General features: G+C 41.5%; 1 protein-coding gene across 10 annotated transcripts in view; it reads right to left on the bottom strand.

Moving 5' to 3' along the window:
- HECW1 (HECT, C2 and WW domain containing E3 ubiquitin protein ligase 1) overlaps positions 1–16,639 on the bottom strand; it is a 272,955-nt gene that overhangs the window by 67,311 nt on the left and 189,005 nt on the right. For all 10 annotated transcript variants that reach the window (XM_064506615.1, XM_064506619.1, XM_064506616.1 and 7 more), the window contains 5 exons: positions 15,550–15,692; positions 13,387–13,487; positions 10,722–12,089; positions 7,148–7,249; positions 1,643–1,793 (listed from right to left, as the gene is read on the bottom strand). In XM_064506615.1, the coding sequence (XP_064362685.1) occupies positions 1,643–1,793; positions 7,148–7,249; positions 10,722–12,089; positions 13,387–13,487; positions 15,550–15,692 (1,865 nt within the window). The remainder of the gene's footprint in view (positions 1–1,642; positions 1,794–7,147; positions 7,250–10,721; positions 12,090–13,386; positions 13,488–15,549; positions 15,693–16,639) is intronic.

The following is a 16,639-nucleotide window of genomic DNA, read 5'->3' as shown; positions in this document are numbered from 1 at the left end:
AAGTTTGAATCAGGGAGGTCACAAAGGTAATGCCTACCCTGCAGTTTCTGCTGAGATCTGAGATAGCTGGCGTACTGATTAACCCGTGTCAGCTAACAGAATGGTAAGTTCCCATGCAGACACTCGCAAACATTTATTACTGGTTGTGTTGGGCTCGCATGAGAGTTCAACCTCAAAAGAAAAAAAAAGAAAAAAAAAAGAAAGAAAACCCCTAAGCTCTGAATTACATCCACAACAGAGCTTTCTGTGTCAGATAACTTGCTTAAGTGGCAATCAAATTGTCTGAGTTTTGATATGACCCAAATCTTTCTTAAAGACAAACCCTAAATGGCAGAGAAGAACCATGTAAATCCCTTCAAAGAGTCTACTAGAAGTATCCATTTTTCTTTGTTTCTTTAGTGTTAACATGGCAGCTTGACACATTCTGAGAAAAGCTATAATGGAAATAAATACTGAGCAGGTTCTTTCACCTCTTCAAGAAATAATACATGGTGTGAAATACCATCTAGAATAATGAATTTGGAAAAAAAAAAAAAAGAAAGAAAGAAATTCCTCAAGAGTGTGTTGATGGTGTCAACTTACTGTGCACAATAATCACTTCCAAAAGGTTGCTTTGCTCTCAAAAAGCTACACAACTTTCTAGCCGATGTCATTCAGGACTCAGTTCTCCTTACAAAGGACGCAGTAACTCCCAAACTATTCTGAGCCATGGAAAGAATACTTTAAAACTCTGTATCCTTCTCTTAGCTCCTGATCTTTCTTTTAATACAGAGAAAAAACCCAAAACTTCTGTGGCATTTTACATACTATGATTAGAATATAATTTCAGTCTTGCTTGTCTAGAAAAGAAACCATATCATTACAGTAAGCAGAGAATAAAAACAAAACAAAACAAAACCTTTTCTCAAGTAAAAAGGGAGGACTTTTGCTCAGCTATTTTTTCTCTTTCCTCCTAAATTCAGTCTGAAAAGCAAGCATGAGTAGGAAATGCTAAAAAAAAGTATCTGTGGAGTAGTCAAACTAAGTGGAAAATGCATGCCATGTTAGAGATATCTGAGCTAGCTCTGAACAAACTGACAGATTTACAGGGCCCAGTGCAATACTAAGCAGGTCTGTCTAGGTCTAGAAGGTTTACAGTCCTACTAGTTCAGTACTCTGCCCTGGAAAAGGAGACAGGCCTTTTGGCGGGCCAAATTTGCCTGGATAATGTCACGCTGATATGGCAACACTATTTCAATACAATTCAACTCAGAAACCTCTGCAGATACTGCACTGTGGTGCTGGAGGCTGACCCATGGATGCTACTCTTAGAGCTGAATAGCAAAAAACACTTCATCCCTTCTCTTCTGGGAGTCATTTCAAAAAGGTTTTCCAAAAGCCTCTTCTTGCTGTTTGAAATGTGTTGCAACATCTCTCACTCAGTGACCCTCCCCACATGGGCAAGTTTGGGTACAGGATGCTCACAGCAGGCAGGAAGGTAGAGAGTGATTGGCAGCCAGGACAGGAACAGGTAGGTTGGATGAGGAGGAAAGATAAATCCTTAGGGAGCAGATACTATGTGATAGGGAAGGAAGGAAGCCACTGGGGCTGTGAGGAAAAAGGGGAGCATGAATCTCTAGGGAACATAGGATGCAACACTCACCTCCGATTTAGCTGCTCCATTTGCTGGACGGAGCCAGACCTGTGGATTCCATCTGGTGTTGCCGCGGTTGTGGGACGCTGCCACGTTGTGGTTCGGTTGACGTGATCGACATAGAACACCCTGCCGTGGCTGTCTATCCGAGCTTCCCAATCTAGGGTTACAAAAAGATGATGATGATGCTCTCAGTATGATGCCTTTCCTAAAGCCTAGATGCTGGAGATATATATACACACACATACATATACACAGACAGTGGATATACATACATGAGATAAATACTACATATGTGTGTATATGTATGTAATATGTATTATAATGTGTATATATTCAAATAGATATATTATGTGCATGTCTACATATATGTATATGCAGTATATTCATATACATATTACTTCACTCACAGCACATAGGCAGCCTATAGAACTCACTACCATAGACTATGAAAAACAAGTGACACAGTGGCTATATATTAAGGGGCTGGATAATTTTACAATCAGTTATACTGGTTGGCTGGATTTATTGGAGGTCAGGGTAGCCATATAGAACAGGCCCTTAGCAGAGAAAGATTAAATCTCAGCTAATGTTTCAAATCCCATGTTTTCTTTTTTGTTATGTTTCAGAATAAACATGTTTCATTTCTCTTTTCTTTTATAAAGTGGCTCAGAAGGAAACCATATAGTAATTAAAGGCTCCCCACCTAAAACTGATCACAGCATGGTTGGGCATATTTTTAGAAATCTCTATAAATACAAACAGATGAGTGTCATAAATCTATTGCCCTGATGAATGCCAATTAGATGGAGAGTTTGCAGCATAATATTGAGCCTTCCAACACTACTGTCTCCTGTCAATATTACTCTAAGTTGCCCCATGAATGAAAATTAAAAGTTTTGTATATCTGATGGTTGTGGAAAATTATGATTAAAAGCATGAAAAGCACTGAAAATGTTGATAAAAATGTTTGTAACAGGAAATTCAGAACTAAATTAGAAAACTAAGCCATACATTGAATTGCTTGGAATGGATGGCGTGAAGTGATATAATTCGACTTGCTAAATTCATATTTCCACATGATTCACCAGCTGATGACATAGCTATGCAAATATGTACATACTTGCTACATATATTATATACAAACCACCACCCAAATTCACACACAAATGCACATATAGTAATTACCTTTGGGGGCACACACTCCTTCTTCTCCCCATACCCTTTCTATGACTCTCTCCTCCCCCGCTGAGGTGGGGATGAGTCTATTCCTTCTTCCACGGCTTTTTATGACCAAATTCAGGATCAGCTGGGTTTCACTCTTATTATCCCCTACCCTCTAAGGGTAGGATTGAAGTTGTGCCTCTTCCTGCTGTGTCTGGAAACCAATTCTCAACAACTAGTTCCCCTCCCCTGAATACTGGCCCTGTCTGAATTCAGTTCCCATACTTGGACTGGTCCCACCCAAGTATAGGCTGTCTTAAGCCTATGGCTGGTTGCTCCTGGCATGTTAATCTCAGGAACCTGAAAACGTGGACTTTGGGAGTCCTCAGAGGAATTTTCTGTAGGACTAAAACAGCAGGGGCCACATACACATGCATTATTTCTTTAAAGCTGACTGTAAATACCTCTGTATTTACAGGTGCAAAACATACGCTCACACCACAGGTGTACACACACACATGCACACACCCACAGTCTCTCTCACTGTGAACATCACTATATAATTTTAAGGAGAGGGCTCCCTGTTACTCTCACTGGGTTAAGTTTCCCAAGGATGTTGTAGGTGTTTCAAGAACAAGAACACGGCTTAGTGAAAAAGATGCCTGAAACATAAGACAATGAAAACGGGCACAGCAAGTACAATAGATGCACACTGAAGGAAGTCAGACCAACACCTTTTGATATGCAAGCCAGGCTGAAGGCCAGAACCTTGCTGAGCACACTATCACTGGCAGCAGGTGCGCCACCTCGGATGGGGAATGGAGCCACGCATCATTTGCAACATCAGCAATACAGAAATAATATTGGCCAGATCAAAGGTGACATGTTGTACCATAATATCACTAAGAAGATCTTCATTTTCCTTACTGCTGTCTGGCAAAGACCAAATACTTGACCTCACACCACACTGTAGTATCATGCAACAAGTTGAGAATAATAAAGCTCAGTGGATAATTAGATACTTGCAGGCAATTATTAGACTCACATTCTGGCCAGCCTACAGAAGACATCAATTGATACTGGTCATATTGGTCTGTAGCTTGTTGATGGACATTCGGTAAGAATAACACTACCCGATTACACAGTTAAATAAGTGCTTCTCATAATCCAACCCTATGCAATACTGGCTTAAGAGTGTATCATTAATTAAATGTAACTCAGAGATCCTAAGTCTAATGCTCTTAGAAAGCTAAGAGCACTAAACCTGTCCAGAGCTTGGAGGTCACAGTGAAAACAGCAGGTGTGAATGGTGCTGCATTACAATTTTTGGAAGACTCTCTCTGCTGGATATATTGCTTACGGTATACATGTGAAATTGGGCCAACACTTGCACTGTCATACTAAAATATTAGGAACTATGCTCCACATGGCTTCTGGAGAACGTGCTGCAGCCCTACATGAGTACTGCTCCTTGCAACTGCACCTCTGATCAGCTGAATAGTTATCAGCTTCTTCTGGTCAACTGGGAAGGCTGTCAGAAGGTGGCAGGTGCTGATACCTCTGTTGCATGTATGCCTAACCATGTTGTACTTTCCGCCTTCCCACAAGACAACCAGTAAGTCAGGGAAGTCACTGAAGCTACATACAGTACCAGATTTGCAGACAGATGGATGGATGCCTGCACAGAGAGATGAACAGGCTGACAGGTGAACTGACAGACAGGACTCTGATTTGGAGCTGCGCTCAAGTTCCTTCATGCTACTCCAGGGGCACAAGTGATCTAGGAAGCAGCCAAATCTCCTCAGGGTTTTTTGTTACTTTGTTTTTTTCAGGCAAATAAGACTGTGACCACAACACAAACTAACCTCCATCTAACCTCCACAGTAGGAGCACGCTGGACCACAGGCTGGGGACAGGACAGTATGGGGTTCTGTACTCCAGCGATCCCTCTCTATCAACCAATTCATATTTCACAGCAGCCTCTGAACTGCTCTTATTTATACCACAAGACGCAATATTTTCTGGCAGGCCCATAATCCTGGAGGGGCAAAATAAACATACTTGCTTTCCCTTTCCAAGCTCAGCCACACCTTCGGCATAGAGCAGCTCTGAACTGGGCACATGTATTTTTCTTGGCTTCAGTTCTCTGGGGTTTCCAGCAGTATTAGCAAATACATGCATAATAAGAGGTGACTATTAAGGCTGTCGTGCGGCCATACAAACTCTGCAAATCTTCTGTCAATCTCAAATGTGCCTTAACTTTCAGACTAGTCATTACGGCATTCCTACATAAATAATAAATCTGCTCTACCTTATGTTGCCAAATAAACTTGCCTGAAATTAAATTTCCTCCCTGGGACCAACTGTTATGGAGTTACGATGAAACAAAGTTATTTGGAAGACTTATTCAAAAGAGAAGAAAAGACTGTCCAGTGGATTCTCCAGGACAGAGGTAAAACCAGTCAACACTGGTAAGGTGTTGGTAATGGTAAATTATCTTCAACCCTACTTCCAGACAGCAGCTAATGCTGCATGTGAGACACAAACCAGCTGATCATGTAACTCAGGTTTAAAATAAAAAGTGTCTTCCTCTCAAACAATTCAAGAATTATCTACAGATTAAGCTTCATTAAAGGCACTGAGATGGCGATACTGAATGCTAGAAGAAGAAAAATTTCCAGATTGAGGCAATATTTTTCATTTTGAAATTACTTCAAAATTTCATTGACAGTTTTGGGCAGTGCCTTCCTAGGTGATATTATCTAACTCACCTTTTTTTTTCCCCCAGAAGTTAACCTAGCACACTATATTCCTATTAAAATCAATATATTTAAGTCCATAGTCTCAATCTTTATTGCAAATATAATGTTATATGCAAATGCTCAAATACAAAGGCATATCACTTCACTACTGTATTGCTGTACTTTGGATTTCATGTCCTTATGCCCTATCGTGATAACCTTTGTGAAAACCAGTGGCAGAAATACTTGCCTTTTGAGGATGACAATCAGAGAGAGAAAAAAATGTTTTAAACTGTCAACAGCAGAAAATGGGACACAGATTCACGTCATTTTTTTACCTGAACTGCTGTCAGTGTCCTTCCATTAAGTTGCCTAATTGAGAACGTGCCCTATTCACAAAGTATTGAGGTAAAAGTGGGAAGAAGAGAAATATTTGCCTGTTACACAGGTAACTGTTCCCAGTTCATCACTCACTGGCAAGCCACAGTGGGACTCTAATAAGACTTCATTGGGCTAAAGGCATTTGAATCATTCATTGCTACTGTGTAGCTGACACCAGCATGGAGGCTATTTTCAGTTTAGGGAATACTGACAGCATGGTCGGTAAATGATGAATTATTTGTCAAGGGCAGCATGTGCAAAATAAGTGTGTTCCCTGCTTGGGCTTTGAAGAAAATAAAGTGCTTTGTTTATACGTCTGGTTGTTTTTCTGAGGCACTGAACATTTTAGGTTGTTAAACCATGTGCTGAAGTTGAAAGGTGATCCCAAATGTTGCAGGGCATAGAGTGCACTCTGCTGGGCAGTTCATGCTAATGCAAAAAGCAGGGTAATCCTCCAGGATTATACACTGGAAAGGCTATGGAGACAAGTGGAAACACCTTCAGCAATTGATATGGAGCTAAAAATTCCATACTATCAGCCTGCTAATCCACCACTTTGCTTAAAATCCTTTCATTTTTATTCCTGTCAAGCAGACCCCACTACAATCCATAATGAACATAAAATTCATTGATCATCAGATCCAAAGACAGTGCAACAGGACATGGAATGTGAGGTGTCTTTTCCCCAGAGTGTGGGGGTTTTTTGCTCAGATTTGGGCCTGTTGTCTGTCCCAGGAGCATCCTGACTGTGAAAAGGTTCCTGCTGGACCTGCAAGCAGAGCTGACAGGACCACAGAGAGCACCATCCCAAACCAGCTTTGAGATTCGTGATGGAAAAACCTGAAGACAACCTTTGTAGAAAAAAGCAAAGTATTTTGCCATTACAGCACCCAGAGGCTTTTTGTAAGGCTTCCAGATCAGTTTACAGAGACCCACTCATACCAGTCTTACAACAGTGACTGGAGACAAGGGAATATTATTATTTCCATTTCATGGTAGCTAAGGAGGATGGACCAAGGCAGAAGGAGGTTATAGAGCTTGTCCAAAATAACATGACAACATTTGAAGTCAGGATCAAATACGGGAAACAAAAGGGCTTATTGCTTGAGTTCTGGAGAATGAATATACAGGACAGATGGGGTCATTTAGAAAGATATACTGACCTCTACACTGTTTCAGTTAACAGGAAAGGTTGAGAAATACAATAAATTAAAAAACTAAAGCTTACTTGGTGGAAGAGGCTCATCGATAGTTGGGTAGTGATGATGGTCAGGCCTCAGAGAAGGAAGCTGGCTGACTGGCTGAGAATTATGGAGTAAAGGGCAATCACCTATGGACAAGATATTCAAGACATTCACAGTCATTCACTGCTTTCACAACGTGGTTTAAAAAATGTGCTACTGTAAAACAAGTGATTAATCTTTCGAAAAGGTTAGCCTAGTGTTGTACTAGCAGCTCCGGTTATTCCTATTTTCAGGCACTATTTTAATAACCACTCACATTAAAATAATGCAGTCAAGGATCTGGTCTTGGGGTTCAGTCAATGCTAAACTATTATGGGCCAGATTCTGGACTCATTTACTCCAGACATACAAGTGTAAGCGAAAGAAGAATTAGGCTTGATCTCTGAAAAGTACTGTATAAGTACAACCAAACTGAAGCTTCTGCAGAAATTGGGCAGAAACGTGCAAAATCCATTCCAACTTTTAATTCACCCCATCAGAGGAATGTGAGGCTAAAAGTTGCCTTTGAAGCCTTCTCTGCTTTTCAAAACAGGCCTTCTTTTAAAACAGATGAACAGATTTATATGTGGACTGAAGTGGCAGGATTTTGCAGTCCCTGTAGAGCAGAAGATCACCCCCTTCTATAGTCATTTTTCAAAATTCAACTGTCCATCTTGAGTGTGAGGAAGGAGAATGAGAGAAAGACCAGAAACAGGTAGGAGACAGGTGGTAGAAGAGGAGGATAAAAGATAGCGAGACAGAGTCAGGACCTGAAATAAAGAGGGAAGACCTGAGATAGAGAAGTGGGAAAGAAGAAAAGGAGACACACAATAGACAGGGCAGAGGAAGTTTTTAAACACCAATATTGTATATATGCCTGTATATCCAAATATGAAATAACGGAACCTAAGCAAATTTTCAATCTGATGTTCTGTTGATGGGAACAAGTAACTCAAGATTCAGTCAATGGTTACAGAACCCTTTAAGAAACTAAGTTTATTGTAAGGATGAAAAACTATTCTTAATCCTAGAATTAACTGTGAGAATGAGGAACCTGCAAGTTAAAACTCCACAGGTTTCAGAATTCAGATGTCTTCCCAGTTTTCTTTAAAACCTTAGAAATCAGGACTATTTATCCTACTAATGCACATATTTTCATGCTGTATAACAGTTGTTCACTACAACCTCCAGCTCCAGATGAGCCTGTATTATAAAGATACAATCTAAGTTACATAAATATAACATTTATACGCATCAAAAAGATGCGAGTTAGGGAAAAAATGTTTAATGTTTCTGATATCACCAGAAAATTACACAGATACTTTAAAATTCAGAACAGACTATTCAGCTGAGCCAAACTCACTATATGCTGGCTGGTTTAGCTATCGTTAATGTCAGAATCTTAACACCCTAAGAATAAGCATTCTATAAAAAATAACATCTAGCTTTCAAACAGTAAAATAAACAGTTACCTAAAATGTATATCTGTTTTTCCAAGGCCTTTGCAAATAGCTAGAGGGCAGAAGCCAATTCTGAGTACAATCATTAAAAAATCTCATACCATCTAGAAGTGAGAAAAATCACTTACATAAAAATACTCCCTCTTCTAGGTGTTCTGACGATACTGTTCAGCCTCTTAAATGTCTTCATTAAACTAATTGTGTATAGGCATATCTCACAGTCATAAGCGCTGCATGTTTTGAACAGACAGCAGAATTACATATGTTATTAATCAGTGCTAGAAGCCCATCTCTGGTATCCTTGAAAATTGTGCTTTTACTACAGATGTTATAGCACCAACTACCACATCATCTATCTATGTTTTTTTACTTACCTCACCATAATTGACTTTCCCCTAGTCAAGATAGTTACGCCAAGTCAGCGGAAGCATGGTAGTATCAGTCACCTGGAGTGGATGGAGGTGACCACATCTACTGTATTTGTAATAGCCACCAAATCATGAAACAATGTCAACATTTACTAAAGCACCCAGCTGATATCAAGAGTACTAAGCAGCTGTGCTGCCCTTCAGACATATTTTCTCTTGGCTAATCAAAGCAAAGCCACTGTGAACACTGCAGTGCCCTTTATACGGGCTCAAGGGACAAAACCTGGAGCTGCACAGAATTCATATGCAGAACACACCCTCCCTCCAAATCCCCTCTTGCAAGTACACACATCCCAAAATAACTATTAAATCTGTAAGCACAGTCTCATGCATGTGCATACACACACACACACACACACATTTGTGCCCCCCACAGGCATACATGCAAATAAATGCTGTCCACACACAAAGAACCTCGTCTGCAAGAAAGAAGGTCCATCTCACTGCGGGTTTCTCTGCCCCTGTATAGTTCTGAGAATGTGATTATTTGGGCTCAATTCTGCTCTGCAGAGCAAACAATTGTCTAGCCATCGTAATCTAGAAAATCCTTACATGGTCCAGGGTAAGGACACGCTACAACCTTTCTGTTTCTGCCAGAGTAGGGCCTGTGGCAGTGGAAGGTAAGGGGAAATGACGTGGGAATAGAGGAGGAAAAGGTGGAAAGCTGCTTTGTTTGGGGCTTCCAGTGATCCCCAAATATGTTATCTTCTTGGTGACATTTTAATTTGATGTCACTCTGTCAGGCAACAGATGGTTCAGGATTTGAGAATGCAAAGACTACTTCTTGACCTTGCTGCACATTCCTTAGCTGTAGTTGAGGCCTTTACTTTTTCAGCCTGAAAAAACAGTAACCAAGCTGAAGAGGAGATGAGTGACCAAATCTGATCCTCATGTAACTCCGCTATGTAACATGAGTTACTGAAGGGAGGAATTTAATGCAAGGGTTTGAAGGGTTTGGGGAAAAAACAGTACCTAAATTACAAACAATGTTAATCTTAAATATCTTATATCTCTAGAGAAAGTGAAGGAGATGAGAACTTCATTTGATATAGTTACACTTGCCAAGCATCCAAGAAACAACAAAATCTCTGCTGTGGTGTCCTGTAGTTTGTGAAATCTCAAGTAGATTTGTTTACTATCGAGGGAATTGGAGAAAACAGGGTTTGTAAGAGGCAGCTGCTTTCCTTCCTAATTAGAAAACATTTGCATTTCTCCATGCTTATGACTGTGTATGGCTACCAGTCATATACACATCCTGGCCCAGATCTTTAGCTAGAATATATCAGCATGTCTGCCCCTTCGCAAGCACAAGTCAGTCCTCTCACTGACTATCAGAGATATGGCAGTACATCGGATATGTGAAATGGAACAATCCCAGGAAATAAGGAATGGGTTGGTGGATGTGAGAATGCTGATCTGCCAGGTAACTACTGGAGCTAACCACAATTTTATAACGATGCATGTATATCTACAGCAAACTGTATATACAGATCTCCACCCAATTTATTTGGTTTTGCTGGGATTTTTAAGGACAGGCTCAATTATCCAACCCTCCCTGATATCTGGTCCAGCTCACAGCCCTCAAATTGGTACAAAATAAACTGTGAGCTTTCTGAAACCTCAATTATCTGATGCCTTCTGTGACATCCAGATAATTAGGGCACTCAGCACATCGATTCTCAGGATCTAACCTTCTCTTCTGCTGCTTGGACCTGCTATTGGAGTGTCTAGACCCTCTTTGGCTCTTTGTGGATTCCCACCATGAGCTACTAGTTCATCTGGCCACTGGGAGGAGCCATCCACTTGCTCCCTGTCCAGCTCAGGGCTCTGTACTGAATCTGGCACTGACTCAAAAGCACTGTTCTCCTCTTCCTCATCATCCTGTGAGGAAAAGACTGTGCTCTCAGAAATCTTTGCACTGTCGACAGAGGAGAAGCGGGTATGGCTGGAGAAGCGATTGTTACTGTCGTAGCAGGAGGTACTGTAGCAAGAGGTGCTGTAACAGGAGGTGCTATAGCAGGAGGTGCTGTAGCAAGAGGGACTGTAGCAAGAGGTGTCGCACGCCTCGCATTCGTTGTCCCCATTGGGCCTGGAGCTTGACTCGCTCTCACTTCCCGTCCTGGGGTGTTCCCCATCCAACAGCCCTTCATTTAAGTCAGAGAGTTGCTCGGCCGAAGTCCCGGGAGGCACTGTGACCTGGCTGAAGTTCTCTTCAGCCTCACTCTCCAGAGGAGGCTCTGCTGCTACTGTCTCACTCTCACTGACTGTCTCCTTCTCCAACGCCTCCTTGACCGTGGACTCCTCATCATTTTCCCCGCTATTACCGCCATCTTGCTCTTCTTCCCCATCACTGCTCATCTGTGCTGAGGGCAGGCTGTGGAGCAGGTTGTGAATCCGTATGTAGTGTGTGCGAGGGGTCTCTGGCTCACCACAAGCTGAAGCTATGACTGTCTCAAGTTCGGACACAGGCAGGGAGCAAGGCCTGTTTTTCCTCTTTGCTGTGGTCCTTAGTTGTAGCTTGTTGTCTTCATCCTCCTGGGCTGAAGCCCCTTCTTCTTCCTGACTCTTCTCTAGATCCTTGCCAGCATGTACATTTGCACTCACCTCATCGATATCTAATGTTTCTATGCTGGTCAAGACTCCACCATCTCCCTGAGGACCAAAATTGACTTTATTATTTTCCCTAACTTCAGTCTCAGGAGGAGACATACAAGCCAGCAGAGCCATTTGCTCCGTGAGGTCCGTAGCACTCAAAGAAGGCAGCACTTCTCCTGGGTTGGATTCCAAGGGCTCAGGAATTGGCACCGTATCAGCCTCCCCATCTCCTGCTAGCTCTTCGTTTAAGCTGTTCTGGTTGCCTTGCCCAGGTGGTTTGACAGCCCCTGGGCTATCGATATTGTTCACACTGTATCCATTTAGCTGTTCTGGAGCTGTAATTTCTGAGGTCACTGTGTTGATGCATGGAGGCTCACCGAGGCTTTCCTCTGTGGGGTTGTTCACTGGGCTTTCCTGGAGGCCAGCTGGCTCAAGATCTGCACTAATGGAGACCTCTTCATCATCTGTGTAAGACAGGAAGAGAAATTACTTACTCCTTTAACATGAACTGTTGACTGAACCAGGGGCATAGTTGTGGGGGCACAGGCATCCACAGCAATCTGAGGAAATTAAAAGCAAAAATTACAGTGTGAGAGTGGGCAACTAAGCAACTATCAAGACATGCTGCTTTTTTGCTAGGCAGTCTTTTTACAACGGATTTAATAAATATGGGGTTTAATCCCTGGTGGCACTCTGCATGCATCACCCTGTCCTCCTTGCAACATGACCTGAAAGTAGCACCTTCCTGAAACTCTTCTGAGTCAACTGGCAAGGGAAAGGATATCATAGGAAGAACAAGAAAACCTTCCACAAGGTCTTAATGACATTACTCCTGCCATGCTGAAGCTACCAGGATTCCACAACAGAAAACTTAAAAAACAAAACGAAACAAAAAGACAAAAAACCAACCCCACCTTTTCACACCTCTCTAAGGTGAAAACCTTTTCAAAACATCCTCTGATATGACCCTCATCTGTCCTACCTCCTCCCAGATGACAGACAACCTGGGCTCTTTCACTCCACTCACCAAACAGTCAAAGGACAGGAGGCAGGGTTTCCCAGCAAGGGGCAGGTCATATTTTCCAACTACTAATAGAACTGTTGATTTTCAAAGTGCCCCTGAACGAGCACTATCACAGAGAGGCAAAAGGTCCAACACTATTGAGGGGGCAACACTATTGAGATTTTCACATAAAACCCAAAGTTCAGACTGACATCATGAGAGTAACTTCCTAATCACTACAAGAGAATGTAAATCAAAACCAAACCAAACCAAAAGGGATGGAAGGAGGGAAGCAATATTTTTCTTTTATTTTTATTCTTTTTCATTAAAAATAAACAAAATGAGAATATTTGCAATCATCTCTCCTATTACATTCTCTATCTTTCCTTTACAGAGTGCTTAGATGCAGATGACTCTGCTAGTAACAGTCCTTCCAGCACTTCCTTGGGAAAAATGATAGAGAAGCAGATGGGACCTTAGTTTTCTACCCTCTTCACTGTAACTTACATGGCAGAACATCTGAAGCAGCCAAGAATCAGGTGATATGAGACACCAGTAACTCTGAGACCTAAGGAGAATCAGGGGAGAAATTGTGACTCACGATGCCTCCTGTGGCAGGGAGCTTTATGCGTTTTCCTTTGGTCATGACTGTACCTAAAATCCCGGAGCAGCCAGGAATGAATTCAGACTTCTGTGGAGAAAGGAATGCAAAGCAAAAACCAGATCTAGATAAATAATGGGTTAAAACTGAGAATTACCTGGATGGATGGAAGAAGTTATCTCAAATCGGAACTGCAGCTGGCCACTGACATGATCTGTAGGAAGCCTGCGACCCAGAGTGTAGCTTACAACCCTGTCTCTGAAAAAAAACAAATCTTGTCACAACAGACCATAACCTACCCAATGTCTACTGTGCATAGATAAAGCTGCTGAATCCTACAAAAATACATAATGGTTTTCAAAGGCTATTCAAACCAGCCATGAGGGCATGTTGACTTGCATATGAGAGAACGAATGGCAGAGAAGGAGAGGACAATGTCTTCAATTACAATGGAACAGCTGAGTCAGTGAATTAGGCAGGCTTTTGCGATACACACGCACATATGTATATATAGAGGGATAACGGTGGGAATGGAACTTCTGCAGTATGGGTATGAAAATATCAATATGGGAAGCAAACAAGTCCCACTGCAGCTACTATGAGAAGACTTTACTTCCCTGCTGATCTGAACATATCTACCCCTCTGCAGAACCTTGCATTTCTGTATTTCCTTCCCTTCATCTTTTGTATAAAATTCAAGCTTTCCTGTTCTTGCTTTCAAAAGCCTGTACAGGCTAGTTCCCACTTACCACCTTCTCTTCTCAAACTGCTTGAATGACTACTCTTCATCTTTTTCTACCCCTCTTACCTCTATGAAGCTGAAATATCAGGAGAACACCTTCCTGACAAGGTTGATCAATGACTCCATTCTGTTCTTGTGCAGGTCCCTCCCTTTGCCACACTTCATCCACCCCTCAGAACAGAATGAAACTATAGAAGAGATTAACTTCCCAGCTGCCCAAAACGAGGCTGAATCCATGTTTGTAAAGCATTTTTTGAGTGTAGAGGGTTCACTAAATAGTAATATTTATACAACTTTCAAAGAAACATAGTCCACTTTCAGTTGGGCCCATTGCATTTGCTAGGATAGTTTCACATGCATTGGAAACTCATATAAATGAGACAATCTCAAGATTTGTGTATTATTTTTCTGAATTTGTGTGTATGCTCTTCATTGAACTTTCCTGCTATTTAAAAGCCACTATGGTATTAAAACTAAGCCAGATCTAGGTACAGGCTGGAGGCACTGCCCTTAGCAATGTCCTTTAGAAAGACAGTGTTTACAATGAGAAAGTAAAATAGGAAGATATAATCAGAAGGGATTCCCTCATGTTAAGGGAAGCCAATGGTACCAGTTATGGGGCTCTACCTTGCCCAAGCTGTTCTCTTCCATCTGCTTTCTGAAGAGCCACTCTATCTCCCCTACTTGAAAAACATGAAGGTAGTTTAAGTCTCTTCTGGTAGATTCAGCTGTCAAAATCACAGCCAGTTTCTGAACCAGCTGTTAAAAAACACTTCCAACAAGCTCAGCTTCCTGCTGCTCTGCTGAATTGAGATCCAATTTTCAGAAATGCTTTCTTGGGATCTGTATTGCCCATGCTCTCCTCAGTATATGGTTCCTTCTCTCCTTGCTTCTCAAGGTCTAAACCGCAAAATTTGAAGCCACATTTTTGGCTTTGTCTACACCCTACCTGCCCTCCTCAAATTGATTTGTGTCAATTTGACAGCACACACCTTCCTAGGACATCCATACAAAGGGGAAGCAGGGCAGGCCAGCTGAGCTGAAGTGAACTAGTTATTCTCTGGCAGCAGGGAAGGGTCAGAAAGATTTAGTTACACATGACGTATATATTTTTATAGTATTTTCACTGTCGAGAAATTAAAGTAACATAGGAGGAACAGATCTGGCATGATTTTAACCCATAGGTAATTCCCTGAAACATGAAAACAGCCTGTTGATAATATTAGAACAATATTCAAATTGAAAATATTGCACTCTCCAGATTTGCAGCCATGATACATACAAAACAATTTATTTTTAATTGCCAGCTCTCATGTTTCAAAACGCAATGAATAACCTTACAGTGAATTCATTGGCTGGCCCATAGTCCTATAAATTCTAATTAAGATCACCAACATCATTCATGAGACCACTGTCAGTTTAATAATTCCTGCTCAACAACATCGTAATATCACTATAATGATATACCAAAACATCATAATATCACTATAATGATATACCACTAAAGACTTCAATTGCCTTTTCAAAATGGCAGCATACTCCATAAACAATATAAAGTAGCATGAGCAGGGAATTTACCCTATAGCATGTCTCTCCAAGAGTCGCTGAACCGGCATAGAAAGTTTTCCGAGGAAGCGCTTGATGATCGGTCGGCTCTTTGCAAATTTGTCCTTTACTTCTATTTCCAGGACATCAGTGGGCAGGGAGACGAAGCTGAACTGCTGTAATAAAGGAAGAGCATAGCACATGAAGTTGGTGGCTGGGCCATGACAGCGTACTGTTGTCAGCACCTGATTGACCTGTGGGACTCTCTGGCTCTTTCTCAGGACAAAAGCAGTCCTTGGCACCCAAGGCATAGGCCTGCAAAATAAAAAGAACTTGGCCTCAAAGCAGGCAAGTGAAAGCACCCTACAGAAACCATGTAATGCTGCAACATCAGGCTTGAGGAATGCATGAATTTTATTTATTCATGCCATATTTGCATCTAAAGACTCTAAACAAGGCTTGTTTGTGGTAAGGACAGTACACCTCTGGAAATCTAACATTCTCTGCCATAGCAATGATTATTGATCTAAATATAATGGGCCAGATACTGGAGACTTTTTTTTTTTTAACAAAATTCTAATAACTCTAATTGCCTTGGAGAAAATAGCTGCATGGAAGTACAACCAAACTGGCAGACTGAAGAGCTACTTTGCTGGCAATTCCCTCCAAGTGAAATTAGTGGGAGATTTTCTATTGTCATCTGTAGGAGAATATAAGACTGTATTATCTCCAAAACTCTGCTTTAGTAAGCATCCAAAAATAATGGTAGCAGCTTGCTCATAAATTATTTTTCTCACACTTTTGACTCTGATTAATGGTGATGAATTCATCATCTAAACCTTACAGCACTCACTTTATCTAAAGAACAGGGACAGTGGCATCATAGCATGTCCCAGCTCTGAGCTGGCAGGCCAGCTGCTAGACATGCCTGATCAGGCTCTCAGCATCACTTCTGAGTTCTACTTTGGCAACATTTTTTGTAAAGGCTCCTCTGTACCAGGAATTTCAATGATGATATCAACTCATTGGCCACAAAAGTCAGTCAGAGGTATGACTATCCTATTATTTTGGTTGACTGACAAAGTCTGCTTGTAGAAAACTGAGATACTGCTGTCTGGCTGTA

Source organism: Dromaius novaehollandiae, chromosome 2 (genome assembly GCF_036370855.1).
Source record: "Dromaius novaehollandiae isolate bDroNov1 chromosome 2, bDroNov1.hap1, whole genome shotgun sequence".
Lineage (NCBI taxonomy): Eukaryota > Metazoa > Chordata > Aves > Casuariiformes > Dromaiidae > Dromaius > Dromaius novaehollandiae.
The sequence above is the reverse complement of the archived record's forward strand: the minus strand, read 5'-3'. Positions and strand labels throughout refer to the sequence as shown.